Source organism: Puma concolor, chromosome A2 (genome assembly GCF_028749965.1).
Source record: "Puma concolor isolate L17-30 chromosome A2, mPumCon1.1.hap2, whole genome shotgun sequence".
Taxonomy (NCBI): Eukaryota; Metazoa; Chordata; class Mammalia; order Carnivora; family Felidae; genus Puma; species Puma concolor.
In genome coordinates, this window is record NC_141668.1 from 161,043,813 (window position 1) to 161,060,264 (window position 16,452).

At 42.6% G+C, this 16,452-nt stretch overlaps 1 protein-coding gene across 1 annotated transcript; it reads right to left on the reverse strand.

Moving 5' to 3' along the window:
• Nucleotides 1–7,965: 7,965 nt before the first annotated feature.
• Nucleotides 7,966–8,934, reverse strand: LOC112852909 (olfactory receptor-like protein OLF4). Its single transcript, XM_025916444.1, has one exon. It carries the CDS (start codon nt 8,932–8,934, stop codon nt 7,966–7,968), a length of 969 nt encoding a protein of 322 aa, XP_025772229.1.
• Nucleotides 8,935–16,452: the final 7,518 nt, after the last annotated feature.

Sequence of the window (16,452 nt, forward strand, 5' to 3'; positions counted from 1 at the left end):
GATGTGGACTCTAGCAGGGGTCCATTTAAGCCTCAGGCTATTGACACCAATGCTTAGGTAGGAAACCCCAGGCATTTGCTTATGCCCTTGTGCTTGTGGACATTCCCCCAAGTGTTTCCCTGACCAGAGCCTATGCTGTGACTGCCCTCGCCTTTGGGTTCTTATTTTGGTCACAAGACACACCTCAGCAACACCCACTGGAGGACTCTAAAAACACAAGGTTCATTGCTCACAAACGTTGAGGGCACATGGGATTCCCAAAAGCCATTGAAGGAGGTCTCAGAGAGGGAGAGACTTTAACAGGGAAGGAAAGAGAGCACTATGAAGGATCTGGCTCTTTGGGGGTACATGGGGGGAGTGACTATGTTTTTCTGGGCTCAGTTTTTATGGATGAATTTAAAACATGAGTGGAGTTGGAGGATGGGCCGAATGGGCCAAGGAGAGGCGGGACGGAGTTATGGAATGATCAATAATGAGAATGGAAGACACAGTGTATGGAACATAGTCATCGATGATGTACTAACGGTAATGGGACAGGTGTCAGTACACCTGTGTGAGCCCCGCATAATGTACAGAGAAGTTGAATCACTGTATTGCAGACCTGAAACTAAGGTAACATCGTGTGTCAACTACACTCATGTAAACAGTTAAAGAAAAAGAATAAAATATTATCCCCCAGTACTCAAAAATAACAACAGCAAAAACCAGACAAAAAGCCCAGTAACGGAATGTGGGCACCGAACGGGAAAAGCGGGGTCACTCACAGTTGTTACCTAGATTACTAGGGCTTTCTAAAGGGGGAATTTGTGGGAGGGGAGGGCCTGCATGTTTGTATAGTAACTGAATCATACGCCTGGCAGTGTGTTAATATGAATGGTGATCTTTGAAATGGGTGCCTCAGAAGTGAAAAGCCTAATGTCAGGCAATTACTGTACAAACACGCTTCTGTGTCTCATAACTGGACTCTGTTGTTGTTGTTGTTGTTGTTGTTGTTTTTCTGTTATTCAGCCCGGCATCCAGAGGCCTATCATAGCCACTGGCAAAAACTGATGAACAAATATGTACCTCCCCGTGGAGTCAACATGGAAAGACAAATTGGAATAAACAGATTGATCTAATATGTTCTTGGTGTCAGAGGAGACCATAAACCCGAGGAAGCAAAACACCCATTGTGTTCCTATGCAAAATATTTCTTTTTCATGCGCTGCCTCTGTTTATTGAAGCATGGAGGCTTTTGTCCGCAGCTGAGGTGGTTTGTTCACTGAGGTAAGGGGTTGCTTAGTGTCTTCTGTTTTATCTCCGAATTCGCTTCCCGTTTCTTCTGAAAGCTTTGCAGCGCTACCTGCTATCATGAGTCTTCCTACCGTCGCATGAAATAGGTTCCTTTTCCCAGTATTTGTCACAAATGATGGCAAATGAACAGTATCAGCCCCACCCATTTCCTGCCTCCGTCCCTCTCTGAAATCTCTCCCACCTGCACGACCAGAGGATGCTTCACATGAGAGCTGGATGTCCAGCTGGCATGTGGCTCAGGGTCCCCAGTTCTTCTGCACAAACGTGCATGTCCTTCAAACTCTCCCAGTTACCCAGAAGGGAGCCCACTTGTTCGTAACGTTGTGGGAAATAAACTTGAATCAGAGAACGATCATGAGTGCTCTCTTCAACGTCAGATCATTTGCCACAAATAAAAATCAGCATATTTTCTAAGTGTCTAAGGTCCGTTCGCTTGGGTTATTGTGTCAGTCAGCTATTGCAGTATAACAGGCGGTCCTTGTCAAATGAGATATCATAATACCTTTACAATCAAATGGAATCATGTGTGGGGGAGCGTTTCTGATCTCTGCTGGGCTCCTCGTGGGTCTGGGGTCAGGTGTGAATCTCTACATTGTGTTTCTCAGGCTCATGCGTGGTGTTGGGCTTGGCTGTAGTGCTCTTCTCTCTTCAACCAATTTATGGTCAGATACGGTTCCCGTATGGAGGTTAATCTTTTCTTCATGGAAACAAACTGCTTTATCATGTGAATTACTTAAATGTAATTCCATCGTTCATACATCCATATTAACATTTGGCTTCCTTCCCCATTAGAAGTGCTATCTCCCAGCTCTCTTAAGTGAGAATCAGCTACCCGTTCTCTAGATCCTAACCTTAGCCATGACCCATTCGATTTTTTCCACTGAATTAAATCATCGGAGTGTAATTACACACTATAACCTGCATATGTAAAGTGTGCTCTTTGGTGAATTAAAGGAGCCACACGCAAATGAACAGGAGATATTTCGAGTTTCTATTTCTGTATATTTTAATACTGTCACATAAGCTTTAACTGCTTTGTTGGAGAGTTTCTTTTCTAAGTTTATTTATTTATTTTGAGAGAGAGAGAGGAGAGAGAGAGAGAGGGATGGGGGAGGGGCAGAGACAGGGAGAATCCCAAGCAGGCTCCACAGTGTCAGCCCTGATGCAGGGCTCAGTGCCGTGATGTTAGGTAACTTCTAAACACTCAAGCATCCTGAGACTTTGCTGACTTCATGTATCAGCTCTAGCAGTTTTTTGGTGGAGTCTTTCGAGTTTTCCACGTAGAGTGTCATGTCATCTGCAAAACGTGAAAGTTTGACTTCTTTGCCAATTTGGATGCCTTTATTTCATTTTGTTGTCTGATTGCTGAGGCTAGGACCCCCAACACTATGTTAAACAGCAGCAGTGAGAGTGGACATCCCTGTCATGCTCCTGATCTTTGGGGGAAATCTCTCAATCTTTTCCCATGGAGGATGATCATTAGTTGTGGGCCTTTTTTGTATGGCTTTTATGGTGTTAAGGGGTGTTCCTTCTGTCCCGACTTTCTTGAGCATTTTTATCAAGAAAGATTCTGTATTCTGTTGAATGCTTTTTCTGCATCCACTGACAGGATCATATGGTTCTTGTCCTTTCTTCTATTAATGTGATGTATCACATTGATTTGCAAATATTGAACCAGACTTGCAGCTCAGGAATGAATCCCATGTGATCATGGTGAATAATTCTTTGGATCCACTGTTGAATTCAATTTGCTAGTATCTTGTTAAGAATTTTTGCAGGATATACAATCAATGTACAGAAATCGGTTGCATTTCTATACAGCAATAATGAAGCAACAGAAAGAGAAATCAAGGAATTGATCCCATATACATAGACCTGGAGGAAACTGTAACTCACAGTGGTGCTGTGAGCTTACTCATCAGGAAGGGGTCACATTCATGGAAAAGGAATAACAAAAAACCTAACTGCACTTAGTGCTTCCAAACTGGTCTCTTGGGATCAGAGATTCATTAGAGAAATGTCCTTTGTGTGCCAAAGGGTTGTCCACTTGGGAGCCATGCTGGAGTAAGAAGAGAGACATGTACCTAACGAGCAGATACAGGGTGCCGAAAATGCCTCCTAGTCTCCTGTCTGTCCGTGTGTGCAACCTTAGACAGGAAGGGGTGTGGTTTTCGTCTGGTCTTCTGAGTACTCATATTGGCTGGGGGCTGATGCTTCTCTGACCTTCCTGCTTTCTCCATTGAGGAGAAAATGATCTATAATCTAGCATCCAGGGAGGAATTCAGCATCCAGGGAGGGATTCAGACTTCCACAAGGAGACCTTCCTGTCAGACAACTCAGCCTCGTCATCCGTGGATGAGAGGGTCAGAGAGAGTGGAAGTCGAGAACATTAAATGTCATCTCCTGAGGGCCAATCCAATTTAGCCCAGAGCATATCGCTGTGTCTGTGTGTTTGCTCGTTTAAGTTATAATGTATTTATTCAGTGCTAATGTCAGTTTCACCGAATGACTGCCGTTCACACTTTTGAAGATCTTTCTTATTCTACCATTCAATTGCTATTATGGCCATGCTACAAAAAATATGTTGAGATTGTTCAATTCAATGTGTGGTTCTAATCAGGTGTAACTTTGTCCCCCAGGGGACATTGATCAATGTCTGGAGACACTTTGTCTGTCACGCTGGAGAGGGGTGCACAGAGGTCAGGGATTCTCTGAACATCTTACAGGGCACAGGACGCTCCCCTACACAGGGCAGGCTCTGGGCAGGATGGGTGCAGAGACTGGGAAACTCCTGGTGACAGAATGTCAGTATATGTATGTAATACAGCTGCTTTCAGATTCTGCGTTCAACCTTGTAACACTTACTCTTATGCCAACAAATTCAGAATAGCCCTTTGGCTCCTATTTGAAAGTTTGAAGCACAAACAGTGTAACAGTCCTGTAAGTTTTTTTCCAGGCTTGTGGGTGAAAGAGACAGTTCTTGTTATTTTCCTAAACCATCCCTCAGTTTCAGCCAAGGTCATATGTTTGTTGACCATCCTGATTGGTTTTATTTTTATTATATGCCCATAGGTTATTCTCTCTCTCTCTCTCTTTTATTTTTAAAACATTACCAACATTTCAAATGATTTCCTGAGATCATTGTTTCTCAATTGATTTTTGCCACATATTTTGATCATAAAAATTTTTAATTTTATTTAAATAAATCTATCTTCTTACTTCTGAGATTATGGCTTTATTTAGTGGTTTTGCTCACCTGTGAATGTTATATGTAGTTTCCTTGATGTTCTGCTATATTGTATGGTTACACTTACACTGGGGTCATAATCCCTCTGAATTTTTGTGAAGTGTCTGAGGAGGGGACCAATTGCATATTCTTCCAGATAGATATCCATTGACGCCAGTATTAGTTTAGATATCCCTTCATTCTAGATGTTATTTAGCAATTCAACCTTTTCCAAGGAAATGAAATACAACCTTGCCAAATGGTCAATGTCCTTATACTTTGAGACCTAATTTCTGAGTCATCCCACAAATACAAACTGAGCATTGTAGGAACATTATATATTACATTTTTTTGCGTGTAGGCCATTGACAATTTAGTTATGAATCCATGTTGATATCATTAACAATTTCTTTTTTATACCAATTTCAATTAGTTTTTAGTTTTCACATAATTTTGCTGTGGACAGTTGTTTGGAAACTAGTCATTTTAACCTGGTTTCATTATCCTTTATTTTTTAAATTCTATAATTTTTCATATCCTTGGGTTTTTCATACTAACCATCTATTCATATACATTGTGACAAAAACAAAAGTGAACAAAGAAGGTGAAATCCCTTCACTAGCGTATGTTTCTGTGTAGCACCAAGGACAGAGAACAATAATATAAATATACGGATGGCATCATGCGGTCAAGCATAATCATGTGAAACAAGTTTTTTGGTACAAAACTGGACTGTCGTGATGTCGGGAGCATTTACAGAGCATGGTCTGGGGAAGCCTCTGTCCACTGGCTGACATACAGAATGAGGATTCGAGGTGTCCCTTGGGTTTGTGAAAAAGAGACCAATACCCAGAGTCCAAGAGTATCGATGAGAGGACGTCGCATAGGGAAGGGAGATGAGCGCCTGGGTGGCTCAGTGGGTTAAGAGACGTCTTCTTGGTTTCGGCTCAGCTCAGATCTCACCGTTCGTGAGATCCAGCCCCTTGTTGGGCTCTGTGCTGACAGCATGGAGCCTGCTTGGGACTCTCTCTGTCCCTCCCCTGCTTTGTGCTCTCTCTCTCTCACCCTCCCTCCCCTGCTTGTGCTCTCTCTCTCTCAAAGAAATAAATACTAAAAAGCAAAAGGGATAACAGGGCTGCCCTCACCTGCTGTCAGGCCCCATGAAGACGAATTCCCCACGTAAAGATGTGAGAGGCACGTGAAAGCGAAGTCTTCCGTGGTTGACCTTGTAACTGCGCACCTTGCAGCCAATCGCGTGCACTTCCTTTTGTGAAGTGTTGGCTTATCCCCTTGCTCATTTTTTCCCTTGGCCCCGCCATATGTAAGGTGTTTGACATTAGGAAGATATTGGCACTTTCGTCTTTGGGGGGAGGCAAATGTGTTCTCGCATGGTTTTTGCTGGGCATCGGGGGAGGTGGTCGGGTGCAAAGCTGCCAGAAGCAAGGAGGTTACTGTTCGTCAGTCCCTCGGGGACCCTCTGAGCTTCTTGGATCCTTGAATTTCAATAAATACATTTTAAAAAGTTGGGGTACTAACCTCTTTGTTTGTGTAATAGTTTAGCAGAAACAATTAGGAATTTCATTATTAGATCACAAGTTACAAACTGTCATTTTTCCCTCCTGATGAAGTGTTTATTAATTATAAGAGATACATTTCGATTTTCTGTAGCATAGACTAGCTTAGCACACTAAAGGGATTCTATGATTTAATTTTGACAAAAGTACAATCTATGATGTAGTACTTTCATGAGCTGTGTTATCTATTGTAGAAATGGGCTCAGAGGAATTCAATGTGCTGCTCAAAGGCACAAACCAATCAGCATGTAGTCTTCATTGGAATGATGTCAGGATTTTCTGGTTCTGAAACTCTGGGAAGTGGTTCCCACCAGAGTTGCTCTTGGGATTTTTGTCCATGTCTGAAGAGGTGCTTCTGAATATCATCAGCCGCAGGACAGCACTCGACAAAAATAGTTACCCAGCTCCAAGTGTCAATGGCGAGAAGGTGAGGAAACCTGTTCCACACTAAGGTTTCTCCACTGTGCACACAATTCACCAGGGACTGTAGTTGAAATGCAAATTCTGATTCCTCAGGTCTTCAGGGGCCCCGAGGACCCTGCTTCTCTAACAAGCTCCCTGGTGGGTTTGATGCTGCGGGTCCTGGATGTGGAGCCCAGACTGAGAGCAAAGCTGTGGTCCTTCGTTAGGAGAAATTTAAATTAGAATTAAAGTTGTTAAGATGGCAACACTACCCAAAGATCTACAGATTCAATGATAATTGGAAAATAACAAAAATGGGGTATTCTTGGAAAACATTTTTAAAACCATCCTAAAATTAAATAAAAAATCTTCCAAGCATGAGCACAGGATGTCATCCCATTTATTTATGTATTCTTTAATTTCTTTCAGGACCATTTTATTGTTTTTATTTATAAGTCTTTTGATGGCAATAAGTAACCAATCGTTCACCCCAGCGAATAAATCCCCTTAAACACTGCCACTGCTATTCCATACTTGATTGAGAGATGTACAGCTTGAGAAAAAATGTAGAGCATAGTAATACAAAGGAGAATTTAAAATTTGCTTTATCATAGTCAAGGTCATCTTTGACTCCAAGGCCGTATTAAGTCATTCTACTTATTTGAATTTCTGTTTCCGTGTAGACTCCACTGGCAGACAAGTTTTTGATAATCAGTGTTGCCAGTGACTAATGTAAGCACTGGGGACATAGAGCCTGAGAAAAAGATGGGATCCTAATTCGGAGAAAAAAGCTGATGGGCTCTTATAAAACACACTTTTCTGTTCATCAGGAAGAGCAGTTATTGTAGTGATATACAAAAGAATGACAGACACAAAGTGAAAAACTGTGGTCCCAGAGTTAGAATAGAATAGAATAGAATAAAACAGAATAGAATAGAAATGAACTACTGATCAAACTGAAATTTTTCCATCAGAGTGGTAACAAATGAATATTCTTTTAGGAAAACTAAGGACATATTAAATGGGGTAATTTTTGTCATTTGGGAATAAATTATTCTTAAGAAATCCAAGCAGTTCCATTAGATAAATGGGAATTCCTAAGTTTTCCATATCACAGGTTGGGAATCAATTTACAAATAAAGGTAAAAGATCTGTACACTGAATAGAAGGTTTATGAAAGAAATTGAAGAAGACAAAAAGAAATGGAAAAACATTCCATGCTCAGTGATTGGTAGAAATAAAGGAAAAAAATGAAGGAGAAATGATTGCATATCAGAGAAAGGTAAAAAAAAAAAAAAGTTTTTTTAAATAAGTAAGTAAATTGTACTGAGTAGTTTAAAAAATAAAAATTCCAGGAGATAAATGAAAGAAGCACTCTCTATAACCATAATTTGCTTTAAACACACACACACACACACACACACACACACACACACACACCTTATTCATTTAAAACCATGAGGCCTGCAATCATGGGAAATTCTTCAACCCCAGGACAATTGGAACTTTTATAGCTACCATCCCAGAGAATCTCCTCAGAGCCTCCTTTATGTCTCTGTTCCTCAGGCTGTAGATGAAGGGGTTCAGCATGGGCGTGACCACCGTGTACATCACCGAGGCTGTGGCACTCAAGTGGGAGCTCCGGGTAGCAGCAGAGCTGAGGTACACTCCCAGGCCAGTACAATAAAATAGGGAGACAACGGAGAGGTGAGATGCACAGGTGGAAAATGCTTTATACTTCCCGTGAGCTGATGAGATTCTCTGTATGCAGAAAGCTATCTTGGAGTAAGAGTAAAGGATCCCAATGAAGGGACCACCACCCAGCAGCATAGCTGCAAGATACGTCACCAAGTGATTAAAAAAGGTGTCAGAACAAGCCAGTTGGGTCATCTGATTGAGTTCACAAAAAAAGTGGGGGATTTCTACCTCTGTACAGAAGGACAGCTGCAACACCATTAAGGTTTGTAACAAGGAATGCAGGACACTCATGATCCAGGACACCAGAACCAGCAGTCCACAGAGCTGGGGTTTCATCATGACTGTGTAGTGTAGGGGGTGACAGATGGCCACAAACCTGTCATAGGCCATCATGGTCAGGAGATACATGTCCAACACTGAAAAGATTAAGAAAAAGTCCATCTGTGTGATGCAGTCGTCATAGGTTATAACTTTACTCTGAGTCTGGATGTTCACCAGCATCTTCGGGATGATTGTGGAGGTGATGCAGATGTCTACAAAGGACAGGTTGGCGAGGAAGAAGTACATGGGGGTGTGGAGGTGGGAGTCAGAGCTGACGGCCAGGATGATGAGCAGGTTCCCAAACACAGTGATCAGGTACATGGAGAGGAAAAGCCCAAATATGAGGGGCTGAAGTTCTGGTCCCTCTGAAAATCCCAGAAGCAGAAATTCTAATAGTCGTGTATCATTTCCTGGTTCCATGAGGTTGAATTGGCCCCTGGAAAGAGAAAAGAGATATCATCAATTTTCACCTGAAGGCATGACTCACATAGTTGAAAGGGTCCAATTTATATTGTGCAGTCAAGAAGTTAATTTCAGTGTCTTGTGTATGGATTGTCCCCTTGAAAGGATTCCCTCTCATTGCATCTCTGATTAGGCATTTTGGTCTCATTCTCTGCATTCCCCAACAGAGGTCGTGCATTTTACTCTTTTACTAAGAATATCTTTCCTGCATTGGAGGAGTATGTACTGAGTGTCAAACATGTTCCAGGCATTGTCTAGGCCATGAGTACGGGATACTGAAAACCAAAAGCCACTATAATCTAATGAAGGAGAGTGATTAGAAACAAATAAAAATATTAATAAGACTCAGAGGGTGTTAAGAACTTTGAGGAAACCAGGGTCAGTGTAAAGCAGAGTGTGGTGAACAGGTGACCTTAGAACAGAGACCTCAAGGAAAGGAAGGCGGGAGCCCAGAGCCTGTCTGGGGAAGTGTGTGCTGGCCGAGGGAATGGCCTCTGCTAAGGCCCCGAGGATGATCCTACTTCGAGCTATTTGGGTCCAAAACAGGAAGCATGTTTGGGAATGGAGAATTACCAGGAGAGATATCAGAGTTGGTGTCAGGCAATTTCAAAGAAATAGGTGGCCTCGTTGCTGGTTCCCCTTCAAGAGAAAGGAGTCCCTCACCCACGCTATGTACTGCTTGTATTTTAGAATCTACTTGCAAAGGCATCCTTTAAATTGACATAGATGGGGCGCCTGGGTGGCGCAGTCGGTTAAGCATCCGACTTCAGCTCAGGTCACGATCTCGCGGTCCGTGAGTTCGAGCCCCGCGTCGGGCTCTGGGCTGATGGCTCAGAGCCTGGAGCCTGTTTCCGATTCTGTGTCTCCCTCTCTCTCTGCCCCTCCCCCGTTCATGCTCTGTCTCTCTCTGTCTCAAAAATAAATAAACGTTAAATTGACATACAGCCCCTACTGAACACCATGTGTTGATTTCTGGCCTCTGTGTTACAAGAGTCATCTTGGAATATATTAGACCATATACCTCTGCTCTGTGTACGTATCCCATTCCACAAGGTGCACACACACACACACACACACCCCAAATCATTGTTCTCTGGGCTGTGTTCTTTCCATGAGTTCTCAACCCTCACCCCAACAATTAAGCTCGGAGTGGCTCTAACTCAAGATACCCAGATCCATTATCATTCCCCTAAACAATGTAAAATGGTACCTGAATTTCAATGAATAAGCTTCCCAAGAATAAATACAATCACCAGTCTCACCTGGATGGGAGCTCTGAGGGAGAGGTGCCCATGCGGCAGTGTGAATTTCCCCTGGATGGTTGGTTATTGGTGGTGGCTAAACTCTGTCCCCACACAAGACAGCAGGAAGGAGGCTAGCATGAGTCTCCCAGCCAAGCTTCAGACTCCAGAAGCAACAACCAGGTCCCATCAGGTGGTACAAGCAGAGGGACTTCACACAGGAGATACTCGCAGTTTCCTCTTCTGCTGAGAGGGCACGTTTCCCTCCCACTCCTCTGACCTACAGCACATGATTTCCTGGGGGACACTGGTGTGGACACAAGGGAGAGTTTTCCTGGAGATTGTGTTCCCAATAGACCAGGTTATAACCACGCATATCCAGGGTTGATTAATCCTTCCTTGTGCACACCGCTGCTCCTAGAGTACAGACCTCCCAGCACCTTATCCCAAGCCTGATTTCAGCATTTCCCCAAAGTCTAGGACTAGCAATCGGTCTGGATTACACTCCTTGGACCTCCAAAATACCACGTGCTGATTGAGTTGTGACCTCTGTGTTACGAAAGTCACCTTGGAATATATATTAGACCATGTACGTCTTGTGGTGGAGACACAGCCCTGCCATCTATAGAACATTCCTGTTTTCCTTTTAAACAAGGAGGGCAACTAAGTTCCTTGATATAAACCCCAAGCACTACATACCTCAGCTTCATGACACATTTACCAAACATTTAGGAATTGCATACAATGTCACAAGTTAAGAGCTGCTCTTTAGCCCCTCTTTGTGAGGCTTTTGTTGTATGGCATATGTTTAGATACTTTTTTTTTTTTTTCAACGTTTATTTATTTTTGGGACAGAGAGAGACAGAGCATGAACGGGGGAGGGGCAGAGAGAGAGGGAGACACAGAATCGGAAACAGGCTCCAGGCTCTGAGCCATCAGCCCAGAGCCCGCACAGGGCTCGAACTCACAGACTGCGAGATCGTGACCTGTCTGAAGTCGGACGCTTAACCGACTGCGCCACCCAGGTGCCCCGATACTTTTTTTTAAATATGAAATTTATTGCCAAATTGGTTTCCATACAACACCCAGGGCTCATCCCGACAGGTGCCCTCCTCAATACCCATCCCCCACCCTCCCCTCCCTCCCACACCCCATCAACCTTCAGTTTGTTCTCAGTTTTTTAGAGTCTCTTATGATTTGGCTCCCTCCCTCTCTAACTTTTTTTTTTCTTCTCCTCCCCCCTGGTCTTCTGTTAAGTTTCTCGGGATCCACATAAGAGTGAAAACATAAGGTATCTGTCTTTCTCTGTATGACTTGTTTCACTTAGCATCACACTCTCCAGTTCCATCCACGTTGCTACAAAAGGCCAGATTTCATTCTTTCTCATTGCCACATAGTATTCCATCGTGTGTATAAACCACATCTTCTTTATCCATTCCTCAGTTGATGGACATTTAGGCTCTTTCCGTCATTTGGCTATTGTTGAGAGTGCTGCTATAAACATTGGGGTACAAGTGCCCCTATGCATCAGCACTCCTGGAACCCTTGGGTAAATTCCTAGCAGTGTTATTGCTGGGTCATAGGGTAGATCTATTTTTATAGATACTTTTTGCTTGGAAAAGCTTGGAATAGAAAAGTAAACAGATTCTTCCCTGTAGTTTCTGGAAGGAACCAAGCCTTGCAAACATCTTCATATTAGCCCAATGAGAGCTACTTCAGCTTCTGATTCACAGAATTATAAGAACATAATGTGTTTATTTTTATATTAATTTAATTTAATTTAATTAATTTATTTTTGAAATAGAGAGAAAAGGCACAAGTGAGCAAAGGGCAAAGAGAGAATCCCATGAGGGGCAGAGAGAGAGAGAGAGAGAGATGGGAGAGAGAAGTGGGGCTCACCTGACATGGGGCTCAAGATCATGAGCCCTGAGATCACGGCTGAGCCAAAATCAGATGCTTAATTGACTGAACCATCCATGCATCCAGCATAAATGTTTTAGAATACTAATGTAGTCATTTTACATTAGCATTAGGACTTTAATACAGTTTTCCCAATTAAGTTTTGTTAAGACCCTGAGATTAAGCTTCTTCATTCATCCATTTAACTTCCCCCAGGTAAAGGCATTTTGTGTTATAATCCCATCTTCAAGTAAAAGAAGAAATTTAGAATCAATTTGGAGTTATTAATCCTCTTGAACTAGTAAAGAATTTCTCAATGCATAAATTCAAACGTACTTCAGATTTTGATGTCTTTGAGACATTACAACAGGAAAAGTAAGTCATCATTTAAATGTATGTCTCTCATTTACTTTATATCTTTTTGTCTACATGTACGCATTCTTTTAAATGCATGTTAATTCAAACATTTATTCTGCAACTTTCCCTCAAGTTTCCTTTCAACATAAAATAAGAGATTAGAAATGAGTTTGTGTTTAAAATGAATAAATGTGCGTCTCCTGGGTGGCTCAGTCTGTTAAACACTCAGTCTGATTTTGGCTCACATCATAATCTCAACCATTTGAGCCACCCAAGCGACCCAATATCTATTCTTCTTTTTAATAAGGCGGAAAACTGACTTCTTCTGATAATAAACCTTGGGCACTAACCACATTGGCGTCAAGACACTTTTGCCATCACCTACTTTATCACAAGTTAAAAGCTGCCATTTGGTTCTTTGTTACAAAATGCTTGTTAAATAGAACAAGATGTATTTAGATCCTTTTGTGTACCACAATGTGAGCTTAACATCTCATAGGGAGTTTTGATTTGATCTTTATAAACATCTTATCCCCAAGGAAGTACATTTATGAACTCCATTCTACATTGTAGAAATGGTGCTTGGTCGTGTCTTGTCATCTGTCCAAATTTAATACCTGAGTATGTGGTGTCCCTTGAGATTGATTCTGTCAGGATGCTTCCGGTTCTCAAACTTGGGGTCGTGGTTCTCAGCCAGAAATGAATTTTCCCCTGGGACGTCAGTCAAAGTCTGAAGGGAAGCTGCCCAGCACCTACAATCCCCAGGAAAGCACCCCCAAAATACTGTTATCCTGCCACCAATGTCTCACCATAAACGGTGAGAAACCCAGCTGGACCAGCATGTCTCCAACGTCACTGTGCCCGTGAATCCACACGGATCCCACTACAAACGCAAAATCTTATCTCACGTCCTGGGTGGCCCAGAGATTCTGCATTTCTCCAAGCTCCTGAGTGATGCTGAAGTGCAGGTCCGGGTCTGTGGACCACTGTTTGATTAGCAAGAAGATGATCCTGTGTTAGAGATAAGTGTGGGTAGCATGAAGGCTTCTGCACCAAATCTTGTCCTTGCGTCCCTGTAATTGTGAAAGGATCGTGTATTCGCTCCTTCTTCAGGCTGTGTCAATTCTGTGCTTATTGATTTTATGTGACCAAAATAATACACTTATGAAAAAGACTTTGTAGTGGGCAAAATAAGGCCCTCCCAAATATGTTCACATCCTAATCCCTAGTATCTACAACATGTTATTTTTTATAGCAAACAAGGATTAAGGTAACAGATTGATCGGAGCGGCTGATCAGCTGCCATTGAGAGGAAAAGAGCTGTGATTGTCCAGGTGGGACAAAGGCAATCACGACAGTCCTTCAAATGTTGAGGAGGGAGACAAAAGAGTTGGTGCTAGAGAGACTTTGAAAACCTACCCTGCTGGCTCTGAAGGTGGAGGAAGAGCCATGAGCCAAGAACTGCAGGTGACCAGTGACAGACTGGAAATGGAAAGGAAACAGATTCTCCCCTGAGCCTCCAGAAGGACCACAACCCTGCAGACACCTTGCTATTAGCCCGACGAGACTCCTTCGAAGCTTCTGACTCCAGAATTGTAAGAGTGTGTATTTGCTCATTTTAAGCAGCTAAAATGGGGACATTTTACAGCAGCAGTAAGAATCTCATAGGGACAGAGTCAATAATATGATTTGAGGGAACTGAGTTTAAGACTCTCAATTCATTTATCAGCTTCCCTTGGGTAAGGGCAATTGACACGTAAAGAAACCACATTAATAGAAATAAAATGAAATAGATTTTGAAACATTTTGCCCCTTTACCTGATACAGTGATTTCTGTGGGGCATCAATGTGAGTGTGGTCTGACCATGAATCTTTTGAGGCAGTGACACAAGAAAGGAACTCATGATCAGAATTATGGTAACATGTGATAAATTAAAATTTTGTGTCTATTACCCCTTCCTTTTACATATGTTCTTTATTTAGTTTCCCTTTATTTTTTGTTGCTACAACCATTCATTCTTTTCAGTGCTCTCCTGTCCAACTGTCTGTCAAGTCTCCTTGCAACATAAAAGATGAAATCATAAATCATCTGTGTGTGTACATGTATGGGGAGTGTGATTATCTGAAAGAAAAATGTACACACACACACACACACACACAAGACACAACCACTACACTTGAATGTTTTCTTTGAGTAAAAATGCATTTAATTTTTTTCCTTACAAGACATAGGAATTAACGTTTAGGGTCCGCACTGCCTACAGAAATAAGGAAAGAGAGGCTCGGGGAGCTTGAATTTTTAACAATTACCTGAGAAAGCAATTAAAGCTTATGTAGACCCTTAAATTATACACAGATGGAAACTTGCACTATGTGCTTTTCATTATATTTTTGTAAAATTTTTAAACATTTAATTATTTTTGAGGAGAGAGAGAGAGAGACAGAGCATGAGCAGGGGAGGGTTGACAGAGAGGGAAACACACGATCCGAAGTAGGCTCCAGGCTCTAGCTGTCAGCACAGAGCCCGGTGGGGGGCTCGAACCCACGCACCTGAGCTGGAGTCAGACGCTTAAGAGACTGAGCCACGCAGGCACCCCATGTGCTCTACATTCTTGTGTAGCTCCTTTAACGTACCAAATTATACCCTTTCAATACGCGGTGTATTGTGTATAATTATACTTCAATGATTTAATCGGGGACATATCTATGGAGCAGGGCTCAGAGGAGGATTTGGAGCACAGTTAGCTGACTCTCCATTACAGGTGTGGAGATAGCTTTTGTAACGGAAGGGAAGCAAGTTTATGTACGGATGTAGGCACAGTGAGATCCAACTCAAAGAATACACATAAGTGTACGTAATTTGTAAATAGAAGACTATCCTACAAATCGAAATGTAGAAATAAGACCAAGAATCTGGCTGAAACAGAAGAGCATGACAGCCACAGACACAACGTCATGGATGGGCCCTAGAAATACCAGGTAGGGATTCAGTCCTGACCACAGACCCGTGAGGAGCCCAGCAGAGGTCAGAAAAGTTTCCCGATACAATGCCTTTTGATTGTAAAGGTATTATTGACAAAGAGAACAAAAAGCATGAGAAATGTTGCTCGAAGTCAGATTCCCAACAACTGTAGCTCACTGATAAATCCCCAAGAAATGCAGGGAATGACATTCTCCAGGAACTCACGGCTACTCTGATACTGATGTTTTGTTGGAGACAAAAAGCACCATTATTCTCGACAGGAGCCAGACCTCCAAGGTCACTTTCAGCGTACGGAAATTCCTTCGACGTTTATGTTATCTCTACCCTTCCCTCCCTCCACGAACTTAAAAGTATATAATCACTCACTTTCCACAATCCCAGTGCAGCGCTCTCTGGCCATGAGTCCTGCCGCCTTGCTATGAGAGCACATTTTTTTGCACGGTAAAACAACTCAAGGATTCTTTTGTGACCGTTGTCCTCGGTGATCCCACATCATTTCAACATCCCAAGTGACAAGGAAAGAATGTTATACAGCAAGAGCTGACTGACACAATCATCCGAGCAACCGACCTGAACTAATTTGAACACGTTCTACCTTTTACTAGTGTCATATGATTTGACAATTGAGGAGGGCACTCATGACCATTCAGTGATTCAAGTGTATTTCCCATGACTTGATGAACAAGTGACCACGTGAGGGCTCCCTTCTGGGTAACAGGGAGAGTTTGAAGGACATGCACGTTTGTGCAGAAGAACTGGGGACCCTGAGCCACACCCCAGCAGGACATCCAGCTCTCGGGTGAAGCATCCTCTGGTCATGCGGGTGGAAGAGATTTCAGGGCAGGAAAGAGGTACGAAATGGGTGATACTGGTAGTGTTCATTCACCATCTCTCGGCATTTGTGACAAATATTAGGAAAAGGAAGTTATTTTGTGTAACAACGGAAAGAATCATATTAGCAGCTAGCACGAGAAGTTTTCTAGCAGAAATGGGAAG

Coding starts and splice junctions, on each gene's coding strand:
- LOC112852909 (XM_025916444.1), bottom strand. CDS start 8,934: ATGGAACCAGGAAATGATACACGACTATTAGAATTTCTGCTTCTGGGA.